The sequence below is a fragment of the Spinacia oleracea genome, chromosome 4 (genome assembly GCF_020520425.1).
Source record: "Spinacia oleracea cultivar Varoflay chromosome 4, BTI_SOV_V1, whole genome shotgun sequence".
In the NCBI taxonomy this organism is placed as follows: domain Eukaryota; kingdom Viridiplantae; phylum Streptophyta; class Magnoliopsida; order Caryophyllales; family Amaranthaceae; genus Spinacia; species Spinacia oleracea.
Window position 1 is genome coordinate 19,228,573 of NC_079490.1, and position 20,639 is coordinate 19,249,211.

Here is a 20,639-nt window from a genome sequence, read left to right on the forward strand (position 1 = left end):
TCCTTAGGACTTCATGTGTAAATTCAATATCATCTTTTCACCATAAATCATATTCTTGCATAACTTTTAAAAGTTCTAGCTTAGCTTCCTTAACATATCTGAATACATAGTTAGGTACCTACAATAATAAAACAATCATTGTGAAGGGTGCGGGAAAGTAACTCATAAATCAATCATAACTTGAACGCTTTAAACCTTGAATAACCTCAATTTAATTGGTGATTCGCCACTTATAAAAATACAAACTCATGCTCTTTTGGTACTCTATCATTTAACCTTATTGACAGACTTCTTCTTGATAGCCTATAAAAATCCTTAGGATCTTATTCATGTGTCAACTCAAATGGATCCTTTATCATAACTCATGTTGGGTTCATAACTTTTCTGTATAACTTCTTAGCTTCCTTAATAGAGGCATAAGGCATAACAATCATCTTCTATATAATAGACTTTAGTACTTATAAACATGAATATATTCACCATGAATAGCACGGGGAGGTAACCCTGAAATCAATATCATTCATAACTTGAACACTTTAAATCTAAAATAACCTCAACTTAATTAGTGATCCATCACTCATGAAATACATCCTTGTACTCATCTTAATACTCTAACATTTATACCATCCTTTATGATTTCATAATCATGAAAATCCCTCAAAACAATTCATATCCACAAAATCTTTGTGTTCGCACCGTGCTTAACTTAACTTCTTTCAAGGAAACAATAAAGCTTAAACTTTGCCTAGTCTATCTAGGGTAGAAAATCATAACATGACATGTGACGACAAACATAAAATCAAGGGAAGTTCGATTCTAAAGCGAGAGAGAGCTAAATCAAAATAATATCAGCGTTGGCGTCATCTTTGTCCTTTATCATGTAATATCGTACGTATGTTGACGGGCGTGATGGATTTAGCATTGTTGTTGTTTCGTTCATGATGGGTCGAGGTTGATGTTCCGGTATTCGTTGGAGGTAGTTTAGGACAATCTTTAACGAAATGATCTTTTCCTCGACATCGATAACAATTATTCGTTTTAGCATGATATTTAATTCCATTCGTTAGAGCATTTCGAAAGTCTCGAGTAGTCTTCAAATTCCATCGAATCGGCTTGCGATCATAGATTGGTGAATTCAAAGGTGAAAACTTCTTTAAATAGTGACGCATTTCCGTTTGTATTAGTAACTTTCGTTTTCCGAGAATCTTTGACCATTTCAGTTGACAACGTACGTGTAGTTCCTAATCGTTCCATCATCTCCTTGTGGTCTCTTATAGATTGGTCGTCATAGAAATTGTCATGGGAAACATCATTGTGGACGACGTCATTGTGAATGTTGCGCTTGATGTGAGTTTCGTTCGTGGCATCATTACCAACCTTGATAATCGATATTTCGCATAACATATTCAATCAAGAAAACATACATAACATGAGAAATGAATCCCTTTTATTCCGTGCGTTCCTACGCTCACACTCACTTCATTTTAACTTAACATGATTTTAACATATTCTTTTTAACTTATTCCTTAAAACTCTTTGCTTAAAGCCTATTGAATTCTATTACGTGCAAAACCCGTAAGGTTTAGCACTTATGGTCGCAGAACCTTGGCTCTGAATACCAAACTGTAACGCCCCGACCTCTAAATCACTTATTAAAGCATGATTAGCAGCGGAATTAACCTAATTTGGTCGGGACATTACCTGCCGTAATTTCCTCTTGGAAATCACAAGGCAACCATCAATCATAAGCTATTAAATCCTCCAAAATTAACATAATAATCCTTTATATTCCCAAAGTAAAAGTACATAACTTACTAAAAGTCTTTAATTAAACTATTAAAACATTAAGCATAAACTAGGTGAATAATATTAAAGTGAAATTCCTCGCCTCTACTCGTTTCCATCGGTCCCCGCAGTACCTAAAATGGAAAACAAAACGGTGAGCCGAAGACTCAGTAATGACTACCCTAGAAACGTAAAATTCATTTCAACTCATTTTATTTAATAACACAGGGAGAATAGAATAAGTAAAACATTTAATAAAACATCATATTTAATTCATTCATAAACTTTTAATGAAAACGTCATTCATAAACTTTGCAATTTAACATGCTAGTTGTCGGCAAGTACGAACCGTGAAGGAATTCTCCACTGGGCCTGGGCCCTGAGCCTGGGCTCATCATCGTAACATGGGCCTGGGCCCTGAGCCTGGGCTCATAAACCATGGGAGCCTGGGCTCGTAATCCATGGGTGGACAGGTGTCCGTGGTGCATGCATGACCTATAGATAGGAAGATGGTAGTTTATATACCGCCGGACAAACCAGGTCTTTCACTTTCATTTATCATGTTGTATGTAATTTTACCAAGCCTTGGCTTGTATTTCAGTTGAAATAACATAACTCCTTTTATATCATAAATCATCATTTTGATCCTGGGATCAATAAAAATATCATTTCTTTCATAGCATTGCATAAACATCATTTTATGAGAAAACTCAATCAAATCATATTATAGGAAACAATTCAATCAAATCATATTTCATCCCACAATCCATAAAACACAACAAAACATTTAATTCATAAATTCAATCATAACGTCATAATTTCATAATACATTTATAAGGGGATTGCGGGTACTAGCAATAGCCGTTACCTCAACCGTAGTTTTATATTTCCCGTCTGATGGATCGTTCTTCCTGAGCTCCAAGTCCGGTTTCTTTCAGAATATTAAATTATTGAATTAGTACTACAACGATAAATAATCTAAATCAATACTTTATAAATAATAAATTTTATAAGTAATGAATTTATAATTAACGAATTTTAATAAAAAGTATATTTTCGAAATTTAATGAAAATGCTATTATTAAATGAAATTTTAATCGAAATATACTTATATATTTCATAAATCGATCTACATGGAAATATTACATAATTTCGATTTTTGGTAAATCAAACTAGTAATTTATTTTATTAAAATCGATAATAAAACCTGAAAATATTAAACAATTTATTAGTTAGTAATTATATCATAAAAGTTTATTAAAACATGAAAATAAATAGATTACAAAATCAGAAATAGAAAATTAGTTTCTTACCCAAAAGCCCACTTTAGAAGGGCCCAATTAATGGTGGGTTTTGAGAAGAGTAAAACCAAGAACCAAATATTGGTTTTGGTTTTCTGGAAAGAAACGCACGAACGAGGGGGATGCAAAGCAGAGGAGCACGAAGGGCGGAAGGGGAGGAGGAGAGGAGAGGAGGGAGGGCGGCTGAGCTGGGCGGCGCAGCCACGCGAACCCGCGCCGGAGGCGATGGTGGTTGTGGTTTCTTGGTGGCGACAGAACGGCGAGAGAGAGAAAGAGAGGGGCACGAGCAGGGGGTTAAGGGGTGGTGTCGTGGTGATTATGGGCGGAGGGGAGGACGGCTCGCCGGGAAAAATGGGCGGCGGAGGTTGGTGAATAAGGTGGTGAGGGTGGACGGTGATGGTGGTGTGTGTGGCGTGGGTGGAGCAGTCCCGCAAAGAGGAAGGAAAGATAGGGGAAAGGGGCAGGGGATGCGTGCGGTGGTGGTTGAAGGTGGCTGGGGCGGTGGTCGAGCAGTGGTGGTCGAGGTGGTAATCGATGGTGGCTGTGGTTGCGTGATGTGGTGCAGCAAAAGGGGAAGGAAAAAGGAAAGCAGAGGAGGGGCAGGGGAGGTACGCAGGAGGGGAGGAATAGGGCGAGGGTAATGGTGGTGCGATGGTGGTGCTGGGGGACAACGACGACCAGGGTGGTTGAGGTGGTTGTTGGATGGTGGTGGTCAGTGGTGGATGCAGTGGTGGCCTACGGTGGTTGCTGGTGGTTCGAACAAAGGAGCAAGGGAGTGAGAGTTTCAGTTTTTGGTAATTAATTTTTGATGTTGAATGTCTGAAATTGGAAGGGAATTTGTATGCAGGAAGATTGAAGAACAAGATGAGGTGCTTGAGGTTCAAGTATCTGAATTTGGACTGATTTGAGGGAAGGAAGGAAATTTCCTTCCTGGTTTATACGTGGAGAGCAAGGGAAGAGGGGAAAATGAATTTTTGGTTCCTTGAGGGCATTTTAGTAATTTCACATGGTTGGACTAAAATTCAGCTATTTTGTTGCTATTTTAGGAAACTACTAAAAATAGAAATGTTTAGCTAAATTAATTCTTTATAAAAAATAAAAATAATAATAAATATCGTTAACGAAAAATAAATTCAGTTTCCGAATAAAAATAAGAACGTTAAATAATTACTTTAGTTTCCGAATAAAATAAATTTAGAAATCCGAAAAATAATTAAAATTTTAAAAGTTCGTTAAGCTTGTAAATATGAAAATGAAATTATAAACTGAAAAAATAAATCTTGTAGCAATATTAAAAATTCAAGCGAAATAAAACTTCGTTAATTAAAATAAAGTTCAAATTTAGGCTTTAAAACGATTTTAAGCTAAATAAAAATAATTAAGCATAATTAATCGAGTTTTAAAAATTCGGGGTATTACAGGTTATACTCTAAAGCTCGTACATGAAAAAAGCTCGTTCATGAAAAAAGCTCGTTTATAATCTCGGCTCGATTAATAAATGAACCGTTCGCGAACACAAAATGTTTTAAAAGAACCGAGCTTGAACAGAGTTTTGAGCTCGGTTAAAAGCTCGGACTCGGGCTCGAGCTCGCATAAGTTAAATGAACATGAACATGAATATGAACAGGGTAAAGCTCGGTTCGGCTCGACTCGTTTGCACCCCTAGCCACTAGTTATCATTATTATTTAAGTAAAAATCAGAAGCTACAATATCATCTACCATACTTGGAAAACCTCCCTATCCATATATATGGGTAAATATAGTCGGTAATTAAGCGCTTTCTTGTAGGATCACAATAAATATGATTAAAGCTAATTGCATCAAACCACCTGTTTATGGCTCTAAATCTCTAATTTCCCTACTAATCATACCAAGATACGAACCCTCCTCTTTCTCCCCATTTACCAACTTAATTACTTGTAAGCAATCACTTTCCACAACTACCTTTTTAAGTTTAAAGTTTTAACACACACAGGGCAGACTCTGCTGCACCCACAACCTCACCTGGGCACCAGTGCAAGCTACCATGAGCCACTGCGTTACGCTCATTCAGTCATTCCTAAACAATACCAAGTATTATAAATTGAAAATGCTTCAAACAATAGAATGAAAATCGCAAATCCAAAAATAACAATCAACAACCCTAATATCCAAACCCTAATTCCCCATATTTATAAAGCCTAGAACAACAAATTTAAAGTATGCCTACTCGTATATGACTTGATAACTTAATTCGCCTTCTTATTCTGAGCGATAAGCGATTTCCTTCAATATTGCATAAAGATTCAATAATTCCCCAAATACATTACTTTCTAACTTAATTCCCACCATACTACCGTCCACGTCAACAAAGAAGAAAGAAAAGTATTTTTTTAAACCGGTTCAGCATTGAACCGCCATCTGAGATGGCCGTTTTGTTTTAAAGCAAACCGCTACCTCAGATGGCGGTCTAATGGTATAAACCGCCATTCGCTATCTGAGATAGCGGTTTGCTTTAAAACAAAACCGCGTGGTTTTATAAGGGGTTAACCGCTACCAGAGATGGCGGTTCATTAAATACATAAGCCGCAATTTCAGATAGCGGTTTACCCCTTTAAACAGATGTTCCAGATAACGGTTTATTGTAGATTTTATAAAAATAAATAAATTAGATCGGATTTCTTGCTGACGTGGACGGTAGAGTGAAAAATAAGTGAAAAAGTAGCGTATTTTGGAAATTTACAGATCTTCAGCAATATTGAAGGAAACCGCTCTCTTATTCTTGCTTAGATCTGCTATTTGAAGCATATTTAATTTTGTACTACGTACATTTTTGTTCTTGAATGGAAATAAAAAAAGTGTAGCCTACAATTGAAAATTTTAACGGATTCCGTATATGGGCCGTGCTACTCAAACCAATTGTTTTTAGGGAAGTTTTTTAATATCTTTTTACTAGGTAGTTGATTCAGAAAAAATGACATTCACAAATATAAACCTACTAGTTTAGGGTCTGTGAAACGCACGGCTACTACTAAAATAATTTATTATTTTAATAGTAACTAAAAAACTTGTGATATTAGGAAAACATGAAAGTAAAAAGGATATATGAAAAAGTATAAATTCAAAATTGTGTAAAAAAAATATTCAAATGAACTAAATTTGCACATTACTATACAAAGTTAAAAAATATGTAGAACGATCTAACAACGTTAACCAAACCCGAATGACTCAAGACTAATTTTCGAAAAGACCCGAGCATAACCGAGTTAGTCAAATACAACATATTTTGAATTGAGTAAAATCTTGATAAATAAACTTATATGTTAGTCTACTTACCATGTATTATTATTTTAATTAACATTCTTACTTACCAGTTACCATGAGTTATATTATTAATAGTAGACTAACATTAGAAGTTCACTTATCAATATTTCTTATATTTCTTATCAGATTAAAAAATTATAATAATACATAAATAAAATTATATCATAAAGGAAAAAATAATATTGATTTAGCTTTCCTGCAATAATATACTTCCTCCGTCTTTTAATACTCGCAACGTTTGATAGTTTCACGCATGCCGATGCACAACTTTGATCATTTATATCTTAAATTCTCTTTATGCAAAAATTATAAAAAGTTGATATTTTGAAAATACACATTGAGACGAATCTAACAAGATACCACGTGACTATGTTTTATCTTATATAAAAAACACTACGAATAGTCAAAGTAGATTATATGAATAGTGGCAAAAGTCCAAACGTTGCGAGTATTAAAAGACGGAGGAAGTATTATGCAGTACACATTTATGGAAATTAAAATACATTTTTATCTTAATTTACTAAAATAACGTAATGTAATTTATTTATTTTAAAGTAAAAAAATAAAAAAACATTTTGACGGGAAAAAATCGCACTAGGAAATGACATGTGTTATTCCTGATGTCTCGTTTAGTATATAGTAATAGATGGAGCACTTTTTATAATCTTACATCGCCTGTAAATAAGAACGGAGAATGTTTCAAGAAATATAAACTCCCAAATGATTGATCAATTTTGCAAACAAAATACAAATTGATTTAGAATTGGCGCGAACGGGAAAAAATGTATGGCAATATGTTTGTTTGATGAAAAGGGGAGTAAACAGATGGACACTTGAGTTGAAACAAAGGCAAAAATGGTGAAGTAGTAGTAACTTATGCCAATAGATTAAGGTCAGAAAGGAGATACATAAGATGGTAATACGGACACTACACTCGGATTACTCCAGTTCCACCAACAAACAGCAAGTGATAAGCTGTTGATTTCAGATTTCAGATTACCTGATGTGGACAATGTGGTGATGCCACAGTATTAGTATATCGTTTAAGATGGATGCGTGTGTGTGTTCGTATCAACCCAACACGTCTATAACAAGATCACGCAGTCAAAATGATTCATTGTAGTATATATTACCTGCAAATAAAACCAGTAAGCAAGCACATCAGCTAGCTGCTGAGCAACCAAAATATTCATAGCATATGCCTGTTCATATAATATATCAAGACTGTTAAACCTAGTATTGGAAAGGAAAAGGATGACATTTCAATTCCTTCTAATTCAGTAATGAAAATGTGTTCAGACCAAAGTATCTCAAATCCACCATAACCTCACATTCCCTACCGTGGAACTGATTGTCAGTCAAATTAATGTCTGCCTCGAACAAACTTAGAGGAATTTTCACATCATACTAGTATTTAATAACGGTGTGTTTGCAAATTATAGCAAAAAATACAAGCACTAAATTAAGATTAACTATGTCCAACGAAAAGGCTGAAACCCTCTATACAAGACAGGACCTTACTCTGCAGCAGCGGATTGAGGCGTCTGAATTTCTTGTGGATTTCTTTTAGACTTGTGTTTTGACTTCTTGTCCCTCTTCTTACTGCTGAAATCAATCATTCGTCAGAATTTCAATAGAAAAAGGAGCACAACTAAAAATTGACAATACAAGGAACAGAACATACTCGTCACGAGATCCAGAATCTTGACAAGATTTCAGCTTCTTAGCAACACGCTTCATCTCCTCATTATCACTCATTTTAATTCTCTTTATCTGTATTGATTTACCGAGTGAGAAAAAGGAAGAAAAAACCCATCATCATTACTTATAAACATAAGTCTTACTGCTAATAATAAACATCATGAAACTACATGCACAGTAGGCTTGTAGCAAACTAGCAGATGCATAAAATAAATCAATTGACTCAGAAAATATTTCCCAAAGATTAAAGATGGATAGCCTCATAGCCTTGACTAGATACAAAGATGGTGACCCTTTTGAGTTTTGACTAAAGTTACAGAAATTGACAGACTAACAAATACAGTAGCTTTGGCGCTCCTCCAGAAGCTTCATACATCATAAACAGCACTCTTTTCAAGCTCAAAAGGCACAAAAAGTTCAAACAAATGTAACAGTTAAATTGCCATAGCATGACACCTGAACCCTATTATCTGTTTTAAGCAATCATTCATCTTCATCGCAGAATCCAGAAAACAATAAGCCGCCGGAGCATATATAGCGCTGACTAGGCAAGTTCACCAGCAAAAGAATACCAAACACATTTCCTCTTTTATACTCAACAATTAGAAGTCTGGAACAACTTTAAGAATGTTTTTACGCATATTTGAGAGCCACATTTTACAATACAACTAGCAACTATTTTCCCTAACACCTTTCATGCTTCCACAAGTGATTAACTCAGACTATATACCCCAATCGTCCCACAGCATTACAGAGAGAACTTTTGACCAATCAAGTCAGGTGTCACTAACGTTATCAATCATGATGCATATAGTATCGAATTAAAAAGCCTCTCAATGAGTATTATGTCAGTTATTTGTGAACAAAAAGAAAAGGCTAAATCTACCATCAGTAAAAAGAAAATTATATTAAATTCTCATAATCTCAGGTGAATTTTTAAATGTACCAGAAATTCTATAGCATTGAGACCCTGGTCCAGCTCTGAAATAGTGTGTTCAGATTGTTGGCGTGAGAGAATGCTTTGTAGATATCTGCACCGAAAGTGTATATTTCAGTCACCATCACTGAAATGTCAAACAAACTGAACAGCAAGATGTGCAGTACTATATTTACAAAATGGAAGCAGTCTAATACCTCTCAAAATCAAGAACTAAGAGCTCAGAATTTGCTCTACGGAGTACAGCTAATGCCAACTGCAGAAGAATATTGTATGAAAGATCAAAAGGCAAACAAGCAATGGTGTCAAAGAGATTAAAGAATGACTGATGAACAATAGAAAGCAGAATTCTCCCACGAATCGTAAATTTAGTGAGACCACTTCAAATAATAACATGTACTTCTCGTGAAACTACAAAAATTCTTTCCTTCACAGCCTATCGCTCACCATTCTTTATCCTTTTCCTCTTAGGCTATACTGGTTGAACTAAGACTTAAGTTTGAACTTGGCGAGGGAATGTACCATGGTTGACCAACCCCGCCCCTGGCAGTAACACTCTACCATCTTTCTTTGAATCAATTTTATAAGCATAAAATTCAAAATATCAAGCTTGCTTTGCATAAATATTTTGACATGAACTAGGGGGGACAATTAGGAAAATGTCATAGAAGAATAAGTAGAGATTCAAGATTAGTGACAAAGATTAAAGACTTAACATATGAATTACTAGAGGGTCTCAAGTACAGAGAAAATAGACTTAAGAATTTAAGATATAAACTAACACTGAGCCTGGGTTTTTCCAAAGATGTAATGGTATTACGGCCTAACAAGTCTAATTGGTGTATCTTTAGAGCCATAAAAGTTAGAGCTCAATGATCTGTTCCAACTACTTCGAACGAGCCTATTGTTAGCCTTTCCACCAAATCCCTAAACAAAACAAAACTCTCATCTAAATTTACAATGTTATGGTACCATTAAACAGCACTTAGTCTCTTAATGCATCAGCTCATCCAACTTCCCTTAAGTCTTCAGCAACGAATGTATAGAAAAACTAATATAGCAGACATCTACACTCGCAAGAGAAACTGTAGCAACATCTTCTACTAAGACTTTAGGAGCAAGAACTCTGGAAGTCCATACCAGTTCTAATTAATGACGGAAATATTGGCATGATGCCTACGGAAAAGGTGCACGAATATAGTTATGATTGTCTTCAAGAAGAATTTCTAACTTCTATACTCCTCCACAAAGAGAAAAGCCTAGCAGATAGGCCTGATACTTGCACAAACTTATGAAGCTCGAAAACAGGTCTATCACTAAAGTAAATACAGATCAGCTGGCAGAAGACAAGGTATCGGGAGAATCAGGCAAGTACAGAAAAAGCACAAGGATGGCTCTGTAACATTGATTTAAGTTGGAGAAGACCTGAGGGTTTTCTTTCTCTGGGGAAGGGGTTAATAGTTCTATACTGATATTGCTGCTAACAAATCAAAACTGACATCATGACTTCCCAATTCTTGAATTCATTTCTAGATACAAATCTTTTAAACTATCATGGTCAAAGCCTCAAAGCTAGCACAATAGCAATTGCAATCCCAAATTTGGTTTTAATGAAATCTCGGTGGACATGTTTATCCTTCTCATTAAATCTTATCCACAATTTTTCTCTAAAAGTGAATAAAATGTGAAAGGCAAAGATGGACAAACTTTGAACAGGGCAGGCTGTGGAGATTACTGCCTGCTGCTCCTGCTGCCCCGAGTTGACTGAAGTCAAGAATTCTCAAGATGAACTCGGATATGGGCAAAACATTGTTAGCTGTGTCACTTGTGTTCCAGGAAATTCAAAGTTCCCAATTAATGTACACATACCGTTGAAATTCAAAGTTCCCAATTAATGTACACATATCGTTTTAGACCAACTTTTTTGGAGATTTATTAGATATAACCATAGGTAATTAAGTCTGATCCTAGTTTATCTTTTTTCTAGAGGGGGCTAGGGTTTGGATGGGGTATATATTGGGGCTTATTATTTAATCAGCGACATTTCTCTGCAACATCCACAAAGTGAGAACATTTTCATAAAAGTCATGATAAGATATTGCATGAGTGAGTCATACAACAGTTTATCTTTTCAGATGAAGAATACCTGGCCTGGAGGAAATAAAAGTGGTGCATCTGTAAGGACTGCTTTATCAGCTTCAAAGACAGCTCTTTGATGTAATTCCTGCAGATAGTAAGATATCAAATAGTAGATAAACAACAGATCCCTAGAAAAATATTTAAAATGTCAATCAGATCCTTTAAAAAATATATTTAACAAGAATATATGAAGCAAGAACAATAACACAAATGAGAGCACATACATCACTATACAAATACATCGCATACAACCTCAGGATTGGGTCTTATAAACATCACCAAAATAATGGCCACTCAGTCACTATAGAGCATTATCTACAACCTGATTCAGGGGGCTTATTGGCTTAGTGAGTTGAGTATTCATTTCGTCCATTGAAGATTGCCATACTCCGAATTTCACTTTATTAAAGCTTGGGCAAAGTTGTGCACATGGGTTGGAGAAGTTTTGCACACGAGGAAAGAGATACAGAGACAGAGCAAGTGGAAAAATACGCCGAAAGAGGTATGAGGAAAACTCCAAAGGACGCCCCAAAATAGTATATGCGGCGATCTTTAAGGAGCTGACGGAGTAAAATGACACAAGAGCCACAAGAGATAAGAAAATTCAAACAAAACTTAACACTTTTGTCATATATATCATGACCAATCCTAGAATAGGATCATATAAACAACGTCGAGGAGTGGTATTACTTGATCATTATAGAGCATTAACTGTCAATCTAACATGATTCAGGGGCTTATTGGCTTACTGTAAAAACTGCAAACAATATATTATCCTGAAAACATGTTGTAAGAGCAATTAAAAAGGAACATCAATGCTCAGGTTCAGCATAGTCATCTCCTTCACATGTTATCATCTTTGTAACTTGTGTTTCCTCTATTACATCAACCTTTTCAAACAATCAACATTTGATTATTATTCACTCTTGACTAATGGTGGTAATCAATTAACCCATTAAGATAACATCAATGTAATTGCGTACAGGCGCCAAGCACAAAATTCAAACATTATGGTCAATTCTAGATTAGGGGAGGTAACAGTTAACACATACAGATAATATTAATACAAAAGGGATAAGGTGCAAAATACCACATGCAAACACCACGATGCAGTCTTGCATGTAAAAGTGCAACAACAGCAAGATACAGTGTATGGCTTATTTAAGGCTGTGAGAATATATAGTCTTAGGTGAGTGTTTGCAGAGAAGGTTTTCTCCTTCCTAAAGTATTGGTGTTTGATCAAATTTCGAAATACACAATTAAACACACAAAAACAGGAAACCAAAAGAATAACAAGTCTCGGAAATAATTATGTCAAAAAAAAAGTACCGGCAACATGTCAATTTCGCCACTTGTCGCGTAGCAAAAATCCTAGAAAATAGAATCAAGAAACCAATAGTTCATTAACAATGATCAAGTGCAAGAACTAAAAGTTTGACAAGGGCAGATATAAATTGAGAATAAACTACACTCAATAGATTGGAATTTACAATACCTCCATATCATTAATAAACCCTTCAATCGACCGGTACGGTGTATATACAATAAGATCAAATCCCAAACTCTGCAAAGATACATAATTATATGCATGTCAACTGTCAAGGAACAAAAGAAAAGGATATTACATGGGATATCCCTCGACTCTTACATTTCCTATATGGTCTCTAGTGCTTTTTAGAAATGGTTTTGCATATCCCTATACTTTGGACATACCTCACCACTTGGCCCAACTTGCCATTTACTGTTACCTTTCAAGTATGAGATGATATGTAATTTAGTACAACAATTTTGAGTTAAGACTTAAGAACATTTTGAATCCAAATAAATTAAACATAACTCTCATCTAGTCCCCCCCCCCCCCCCCCCCCCCCACACACACATTATCTATGGCTAGTCCCAGCACACACCATCATGAAAAATCTAATGGTGCAACAAAAGCTGACCACCATGGCTCATTAGAGGGGCGAGTGGTGGGGGAAATTACTGCAGATAGTGCAGAATTACCCTTTTACCTAGCACATACTCCAATTTCTTAGCAGGACCACAAATTACCTTTCCAACTATTTACAGGGCAGATTTGTTAACTTAATTTTTCCATTTGTTACCTGCAGAAGCAAAAGGAGCAGGTAAGGACAACTGAACAAGCGCCATGACGCCCATGAGTCAAGAGGGCTCTAATACATATCTAGAGAGATGGAAGCTTGCATTACTGAAATCAGGATTGCTTTGCGCATTACTGATTCAGAACTCTTACATTCACTTTCTGATTTGAAAGTTTTGAGAAATTACAATACGGTTGATTACCTACCTATTGGAAAAAACTAGAAATTTATGAGTTAATCTAGATTTACTTTCTGTTGTGCAATAGGTGGTTGCATCTTGCATTTGTTGTTTATTTGTTTTGCCTAGTATTTATAAAGAAGATTGTTAGTGAGGAAAAGATGATCGTTTCCTGCAGCAGATTATCTCATTATTTGACACATCTCCTTAGTTTTAGCGAAGAAGGTATAGTAATAAGAGGAAAAAAGGGAACTGAGATGACGAGGAGAAGAAGAGGCAAGGTTGGGTGGGGGGTTGAATGAGTTTCATTCAGGAAATTTTCATTGACGTGATGGAAAAGAGATAGTAGTACCCCTGACACTGCAATCACATGGTGATGTATGTTAAAGGTATAGGGGCACCAATACGTTCTATATGTACAAAAAATGGATACCAATTGGAAAATGCAATAGTAAGGAGGAAAGGCTTAAATCCTTAAAAAAACATTAAAAATTAAAAAATATGAAGACTTCTATTTGTACCTGGAGGACTAGCATCTCATTATCTAGAATCATTCGGTGATCCTGCTGGATACCCTTTCCAAGCTCCTCAGCCGAAACATGATTCTCCTCTATCTTACAAGCTAAATATATACAGGTTAACCTGCATATTAGCATACCAAAATCCTTTAATATGTCATGTCACTATTAAAGAAAGTACAAAAGATGGCATTCACATATTTACCACTGGAAACTGCTTCTAGTAATCTCCAACACATTGTTAATCAATACCAAATTAGGGGGGGGGGGGGGGTACAAGGAAACGGAAAATGATGGAGGATAATATTCTAAATACTAGCCAAACATTGGGTTGGTATAAACAAGAGCAGAATAAATAGCTTACATAACAGATTTCGGATGGTGTTCCATGACTGACCAGCAGAGATAGAACCTCTTATAGTACGTAAGTGCAGTAGCCTGAAAAGGCATAGACAATTACAATGAAGAAAAGAATTTTCACATTGGCAGCTTGAATTAAATTCTCATCCACATAGTAAAATATGAACCTGGATTTTATGTGGAAATTTGAAGGCTCCACATACTTCTTGAATCTTGTTTTCATAATACACATGTAACACTTTTTCCTCTTCCACCTTAAGGGGCTTCACACGAGACTGCTTAATACCTTTGTTGAGAAACATATAATACAGTCACAAACATGGCAATTTACAAAACAAGTACTGATGAGAGCAAAACTCATAAAAAGCATTACCATTACCTTCTGTATCCTTTTGGCTTTTAGGATGTGAAAAAGACCCATCAGCATCAATTGCCAAACTTGTTGTACCATACTTCATAATAATTCAATAAATTAGTACATTTGGTGCAATAAAAGAAGAATGCATGATAAAATCTAGTAAGAATGAGCAGGTATCTGTATCACCATAAAGATCACTGCAATTCCTCTGCATTTAGAAGCTAAATGGATAAAACGGGGTCGTGAATGTAATGCTCTTAACACCAATCTAATACCCTCACTGACATTTGTACCACATTCTCATACCCATCAACAAGAAAGAGACAACAGGAGCAGGGAGAGGCATATGCCCATTCATTGTTCGCGAAATACAACCTCTGTCTGAATAAAGTTGTCACATCTATGCCTAGTATACAAAAACAAAAACCCAAAGGTACATGTGTATTTCCTACTAATTAGTCCCATTTTTTGGGAAAAAAGACCAAGACAAAGGAAGATTAAAGATGATGTTCATTTTGGTTTCTCTCCCCCTAATTCATATTAACATCTCCTTCCTTAAAATTATTTCCATCCTTCTCCTTTCCCATTTCCCCATTCATTTTAACCATCTTTCTCCTTCTTTCTGTAGATGCAACCCGGATACCCGGTCATAAGACTAATTACTAGTTCAAATTGCACTATCAACGTGATTATTAATTCCAAACGGCGGGGTGCCACGATTTCCGACTCCCATTAAAATGCTTGTCAATCCACTATAGTTCGTACTTCATCAATTCGATACAACAATCAATAACTAATTATAATAATCACTAATACAAGAATTAACCAGATAAATTGTTACAAAATTAAAAGATTAAAAATTTACCTTCTCTAATGATTGTATAGCTCTTTGATTAGCAGCTTTGTATTTCTCATTCAGTTCTTGTTCAGTGAAAATCCACTTGGCTCTTTGAGTAGATGTATGGAAATCCGCCATTTTTATGGATTTTTTATCCGCCTTTTGATTTTGACAGAACTGTGACAGAAAACCCAATTATGAATCACTCTAGAGAAATTAAGTGGTTCCCTAAGAAGAAGGGGAAAAAATTGAAAAACCCTAAACCGCAAATTAGTGCAGAATAAGGAAATGTAGAAACTAATTGACGAAGAAAAAGAAGACAACCCTTTGAAAAAGCGTCGGAAAGTGTCGCGCGCAGGGACGTCGGGCAGAAGTCTGGGGAGGGAGGGCGTGTGTAGTAATCCGGTGACTCGAGTGGATACTTGTTTCAGAATAATAGATACAGTTTGAAACTAAAGGAAATATTTTCGGATATCAGATATGTGTGGGCAAATGCATATCATAGCAAAAGACAAAATAAGAAAAATGACAAAAAAGAAATTAAATGGTACTTTTTTAAACAAAAATGGTACTTTTTTTAACTGAATGGTACTTTTTTTTTACAGAATGGTACTTTTTTAACATAAATGGTACTTCATTTTTTGTCTTTTAGCTATTTGTCTTTTAGTTGATATGTGTGTTGCCACACATATCTGATATCCGAAAAAACAACCTCCTTTTTTGCGGGCTTGGATGGGTAACGGATCGAGTCTAAGCTTTTTTTTAGTTCAACCGGCAAAAATAGGAAAATCAAGTCTTTATCGTGAGATTGATTTTTTGTCTGTACCCGCTTATTAAACGCGGCGGCTAACGAGCTTAAAAATATTTTACTGAATATAATTAATTTATTTTATGTTTACCGTTTAAATTTTTATTTTGCTTATATTATCTCTAAATTTTCGAGTTACATCTTAATTATAAAATAAAGTGAAAAATTACCATCTTGTTATATTCTTGTAAGAATGTGAGAAATAATCAAGTAATTTTTCTTGAGGATTTAACGATTAAATAGATAATTTAACGATGAAAGTGAAAAAATTTTACCACTAAAAGTCAACAATACCATGTTTTCTAGTACATAAAAAAAAAACATGTACAACCGACTTACTAAAAAAATATAAAAATAAATATTCGTTTTTTTCAATAAACGGGTCGGGCGGGCTTGCCCGGGAAAAATATTATCCAACCCATGTTCGCCCGTTAATGGGCCGGGCTTAGCCCGGCCAAATTATTATTTTTTCCCAAAATCATTCTACAAACTTGTTATTTAATGGGTCGGATGGACCGGGGGTTAGCAGGGTCGTCTTGCCCATGATCAACTCTATTTGAAATGTAGAGTTGGCAAACGTATTGTATAGGGTCGTGTTCGTGTCGAATATAAACGTGTTAGAAGACTTTAACACTAATTCGACCCATTTAATAAACATGTTGTGTCCGTGTTGACACGTTTAATTAATTGTGTCAGAAACCCATGACACTAACCCGTTTTTTTCATGTTATGTTCATGCCGTATTGTAGTGTTAATTTGTTCAACAAAGTTAGCTCTTGATAAAGGTTTATCGCTAAATACATTAAATTATTGAGTTTTTTAATTCCTTATGTGGGTTAAGTCGTGTCAGTTTCGTGTTGATAATCTCCACACTAACACGATTTGTTTAATTAAATGTGTTATGTCGTGTTAGACCCATTTAATTAAATGTTTCTCAAAGCTTATCACTAACCGCTTTTTTCGTGTTTAGTTCGTGTCGTGTCAGATTTTGTTAGCTCTCAATTACTTCGTTTAAAATTTACGAGTTTTCTACTCGACTCTCAATTACTTTGTTGTAAAATTTACAAGTTTTCAACTCAACTCTCAATTACTTCATTTTAAAATTTACGAGTTTTCAACTCGACTCTCAATTACTTCGTTTTAAATTTATGAGTTTTCGTTTTAAAATTCAAACCTCAAAAATAACACAATAACACCCTAAGCCCAATTTGGGGCCAGACATTAACATGCTGCAAAATCAGCCCACGCATAATAAAACCAACGCCGTCGTTTTGTCGTAACATTGGCGCACATTCGCCATAATCGTCAATATTCTTCCCTGGAGAAAACATGAAGCAGCAGTAAGAGCGTCGAACAAGTAGAGAAGAGAGAGATAGAGTGAGTGAATTGAAGAAAATGGCGTGGACAGTGGCAGCTCACTTCTCTTCATCTCCAATCGTCGCTTCTTTCTGGGTAACTCCAACTCTTTCGTCGCTTTTCATTCATCGAATTTGGAACAATTTCAGAAGTGGTCGATTATCTGCTTGTGTCCTGTGAATTATTGCACATTTTGTCAAATTTTGTGTTTTCTTTTAGTATATCAGCTAATAGTATCTCACAATTCACATATATAATAGCAAAGATTGAGGGCGGAGGGCTCATGTACAATAGGTCACAGTTTCGGATTCCCATTGGCTTATTCATACCAAAAACAAACAAATATAATAGCCTAGTCCCCTTTTCCTTTTGGTGAAATTGGAAGGTCGATTGGTATCTTTTGTTTCTTGAATTGAATTATGTGATTGTTAGTATATGCATATTGTTGTTCAATTTTAGTGCTAGTTTAAACTTTAAATGGCTTACTTTTTAACAATTGACCTGACACGGCACGACTCGACAAGGCACGACTCAGTATGACCCAACCCGAACACCGGATTTGATAGCTATTCATTTACGTGAGCTCATTGACATTGTTGATGGCATTAATTTGAGCTGCCATGATAGTTAGAGGGTGGATATTTTTTTGCTCTTATGTACTCCTTCAGTACAGAAACAATTGTGTTATTGCGTCAATCCCTTAAAGTTCAATATATGACACGAATCTACATTGTGTTTGGAAACAAAGTTAACATGGAAATGTGAGGAAAAGTAAAACTATGAAAATCTATAGAAAACTAAATCTGAATACATACATGGAAATCTCTAAATTTTAATTTGTTTGGCTAATTATTATGGAAAACTATGGAAAGTTACTTATTTTTCACTTGTTTAATTTTGTTTTCCACGGTTTTTCATCACCTTTTTTAGGGGAAAAGTGTGGAAAATAAAATAGGCAAAACATAAGACTCGGTCTTTAAATAAGTTCAAAGGAATGATAAAAGAAGTGGGACAGGGGGTAGTTGTTGATATCAAGAGGTCAATTATAGTTGTAAATATGAGGTTGGGTCATGTAGTTATTTTCATCCTTCTATCAAGTGTTCAAGACATTGTGTAATGTGCACTTTCGATGGTTAGGCAGTATTGGAACTTCGAGTCAGTGTGAAGAGTGTGAGTGAGTAAGATTGGAGGTTATAGTCTTTTGGTGTTGTTGGTGTGATGTGACTAAGGATCTTACTTAGGATTGTAGGTCTGTAGACAATACTCTGACTCCTATTTGATATGAATAAGCTATGCTGTGACTCCTTGTGGGCGTTGTGGCCTATTACGTTAAAATGGCTAGGAAAGTTATTAGTGTAAGTAACTTAGAGTGTATAGATATTGTAGTTAGATTCATGTGAAAAAAATCCTTCGATGGTGGTGTTTGCCTGAACTAAACTATATCATTTCTTTTCGTAATTAGCTTTTTTCGTATCCTTGTTAACGCAGAATATAATGTGACAGTTTCAATATCTCCAAGAGTTCCATGAGCTTCTTGTCAATTGTGTTTCCTTCTAAGAAGCTAAGGCGCTAAGCCAATTCCCCTGTAGTCTGCAGGGAAGTTAGTCGGGGTATTTGGCCTATTTTGTGTGATTAGTTTGATTTCTCTGATGGTACATTTAAGAAAAAGTAGGAATTGTTCATTTGGAGACTCACCAAAATGTATTAGCAACTTTTTGTTACTAACATTTCTTTCCTTTAGGTTTGATGATTGGTTTTTTCTTGTTGGTTTTATTGACCTATAACTTAATTTACTCACTTCAGGAGCTAGAGCCGAAAACAAGTTCTCACTGTGTAGTTTCAAGTCTACGGTCTATGACAGCATGTAAGTTTTTAACTCGACTTTTTCAGTGATCTTCACCTTGATCTAGCCTTTGCTGCTTATAGAGTTATAGCGAATCTACAAATGTCTATTTTGTTATCTTCATCATGATCTTGATTTGCTTCTCAGAGTTGGTAGCTTGTTCAGTGGTTCTTGAAAGTTTCTATATCGCTCCTATTAGCTGATTATCTGTGTTTGTTGGTCAAATAAATCTGTCATTGTGGTTGTAGACTTATATCCCATTGTTTACTGTTACTTGAAGAAGAATTATGTGATTCCTGTAAAGCTCCCGACTTCAATCAACGTGTGACGTGTGGATGGTTGATGTGCATTGGCAATAGTCTTATCAGGAGATCTATGATTTGGAGCGAAACTAGTATGAATCCTAGAAACATGAGAAACTGATTTGTGATGTTATACTTATGATTCTTGGCTACTTTATACAGACTGTAGTTTTTCCAACCAGTATTCACTTGTTTTCTTTCTTTTTCGACCCTTATCACTTATCTTATACTTGGTACTTCAAATGTGTTTGATATGGTTTCACATATAAGCAACAATATGTCCAAAATGCTTATGAAAGAGTTGCTTTTAAACTTTTAATACTTGTTATTCTGAAATCATATCTTATGCTTGCAGCATTCAGAGTCATGGCCTCTGCCAGGAATTACACCGCCTTACAGAGTCGGGACTCTGGCCACCTGATTAGAGTACCATCTAGGGATTTATTTGTTGTATTGCCCCTTTATTCTGATGTAAGTTACTGTCCTCGAACATTAACCGGCTACTGGGTCGGACCCGACACTGAGGATGGTTGGGGTTTTGTAGAAGCCTTTATTGATAAAATTCTCTGATTCTTTGTTGCTTATCCACCATTTTTTTCTTTTTTAAGCTGATTGTGTGATTAGTGAGCAGTAACTTTTGTTGCTCATTACGTGAATAAATGCAAGCCACAGAACTGGAAAATTTTCAAGCCATAATTATCTGTTATGTGCTTTTCTTATGGGTTTTGGGATTGCATTCGTGCTGTTAGTTGCTTCACCAAAATCTTCCCTGTTACACATAATGACAATCATAACGAGTTTGATGATAT

The 20,639-nt window shown here is 35.5% G+C and overlaps 2 protein-coding genes across 14 annotated transcripts; one reads left to right on the forward strand and one right to left on the reverse strand.

Annotated features, from left to right (window-relative positions):
* Positions 1-1,767: 1,767 nt before the first annotated feature.
* On the reverse strand, positions 1,768-16,002 carry LOC110798154 (cyclin-H1-1). Of its 13 annotated transcripts, XR_008933156.1 has the most exons (17): positions 15,846-16,002; positions 15,549-15,698; positions 14,699-14,777; positions 14,493-14,611; positions 14,330-14,403; positions 13,969-14,089; positions 12,663-12,731; positions 12,497-12,538; positions 11,175-11,252; positions 9,226-9,284; positions 9,038-9,122; positions 8,075-8,163; positions 7,912-7,995; positions 7,391-7,523; positions 5,092-5,146; positions 2,654-2,716; positions 1,768-1,919 (listed from the first exon to the last, which is right to left on the reverse strand). XR_008933156.1 is itself a non-coding variant. In XM_022003317.2 (14 exons), exons 2-14 carry the CDS (start codon positions 15,657-15,659, stop codon positions 7,520-7,522), a joined length of 1,005 nt encoding a protein of 334 aa, XP_021859009.1. In that variant the 5' UTR covers positions 15,660-15,698; positions 15,846-16,002; the 3' UTR covers positions 7,073-7,519. The 13 variants fall into 13 exon arrangements, 8 of the variants coding, with proteins under 8 accessions (XP_021859009.1, XP_021859005.1, XP_056699921.1 ...); XR_008933154.1 differs by lacking the exon at positions 5,092-5,146; XR_008933159.1 differs by lacking the exons at positions 5,092-5,146; positions 7,391-7,523 and having other exon boundaries at positions 7,907-7,992.
* A 1,584-nt stretch (positions 16,003-17,586) lies between these two features.
* On the forward strand, positions 17,587-20,414 carry LOC110798151 (uncharacterized). Its single transcript, XM_022003310.2, has 3 exons — positions 17,587-17,781; positions 19,489-19,549; positions 20,186-20,414. Exons 1-3 carry the CDS (start codon positions 17,725-17,727, stop codon positions 20,398-20,400), a joined length of 333 nt encoding a protein of 110 aa, XP_021859002.1. The 5' UTR covers positions 17,587-17,724; the 3' UTR covers positions 20,401-20,414.
* Positions 20,415-20,639: the final 225 nt, after the last annotated feature.

What these genes read in the sequence shown, in the direction of transcription:
- LOC110798154 (XM_056843941.1), bottom strand. Translation starts at nt 15,659, where the DNA reads ATGGCGGATTTCCATACATCTACTCAAAGAGCCAAGTGGATTTTCACT. An exon ending in AAAGGATACAGAAGGTAATG is followed by an intron (nt 14,612 to 14,698) that starts GTAATGCTTTTT and finishes TTCTCAACAAAG; the next exon opens with GTATTAAGCAGTCTCGTGTG. An exon ending in GCGAAATTGACATGTTGCCG is followed by an intron (nt 11,253 to 12,496) that starts GTACTTTTTTTT and finishes TACTATCTGCAG; the next exon opens with GAATTACATCAAAGAGCTGT.
- LOC110798151 (XM_022003310.2), top strand. Translation starts at nt 17,725, where the DNA reads ATGGCGTGGACAGTGGCAGCTCACTTCTCTTCATCTCCAATCGTCGCT. An exon ending in CAATCGTCGCTTCTTTCTGG is followed by an intron (nt 17,782 to 19,488) that starts GTAACTCCAACT and finishes TACTCACTTCAG; the next exon opens with GAGCTAGAGCCGAAAACAAG. An exon ending in TCTACGGTCTATGACAGCAT is followed by an intron (nt 19,550 to 20,185) that starts GTAAGTTTTTAA and finishes TTATGCTTGCAG; the next exon opens with CATTCAGAGTCATGGCCTCT.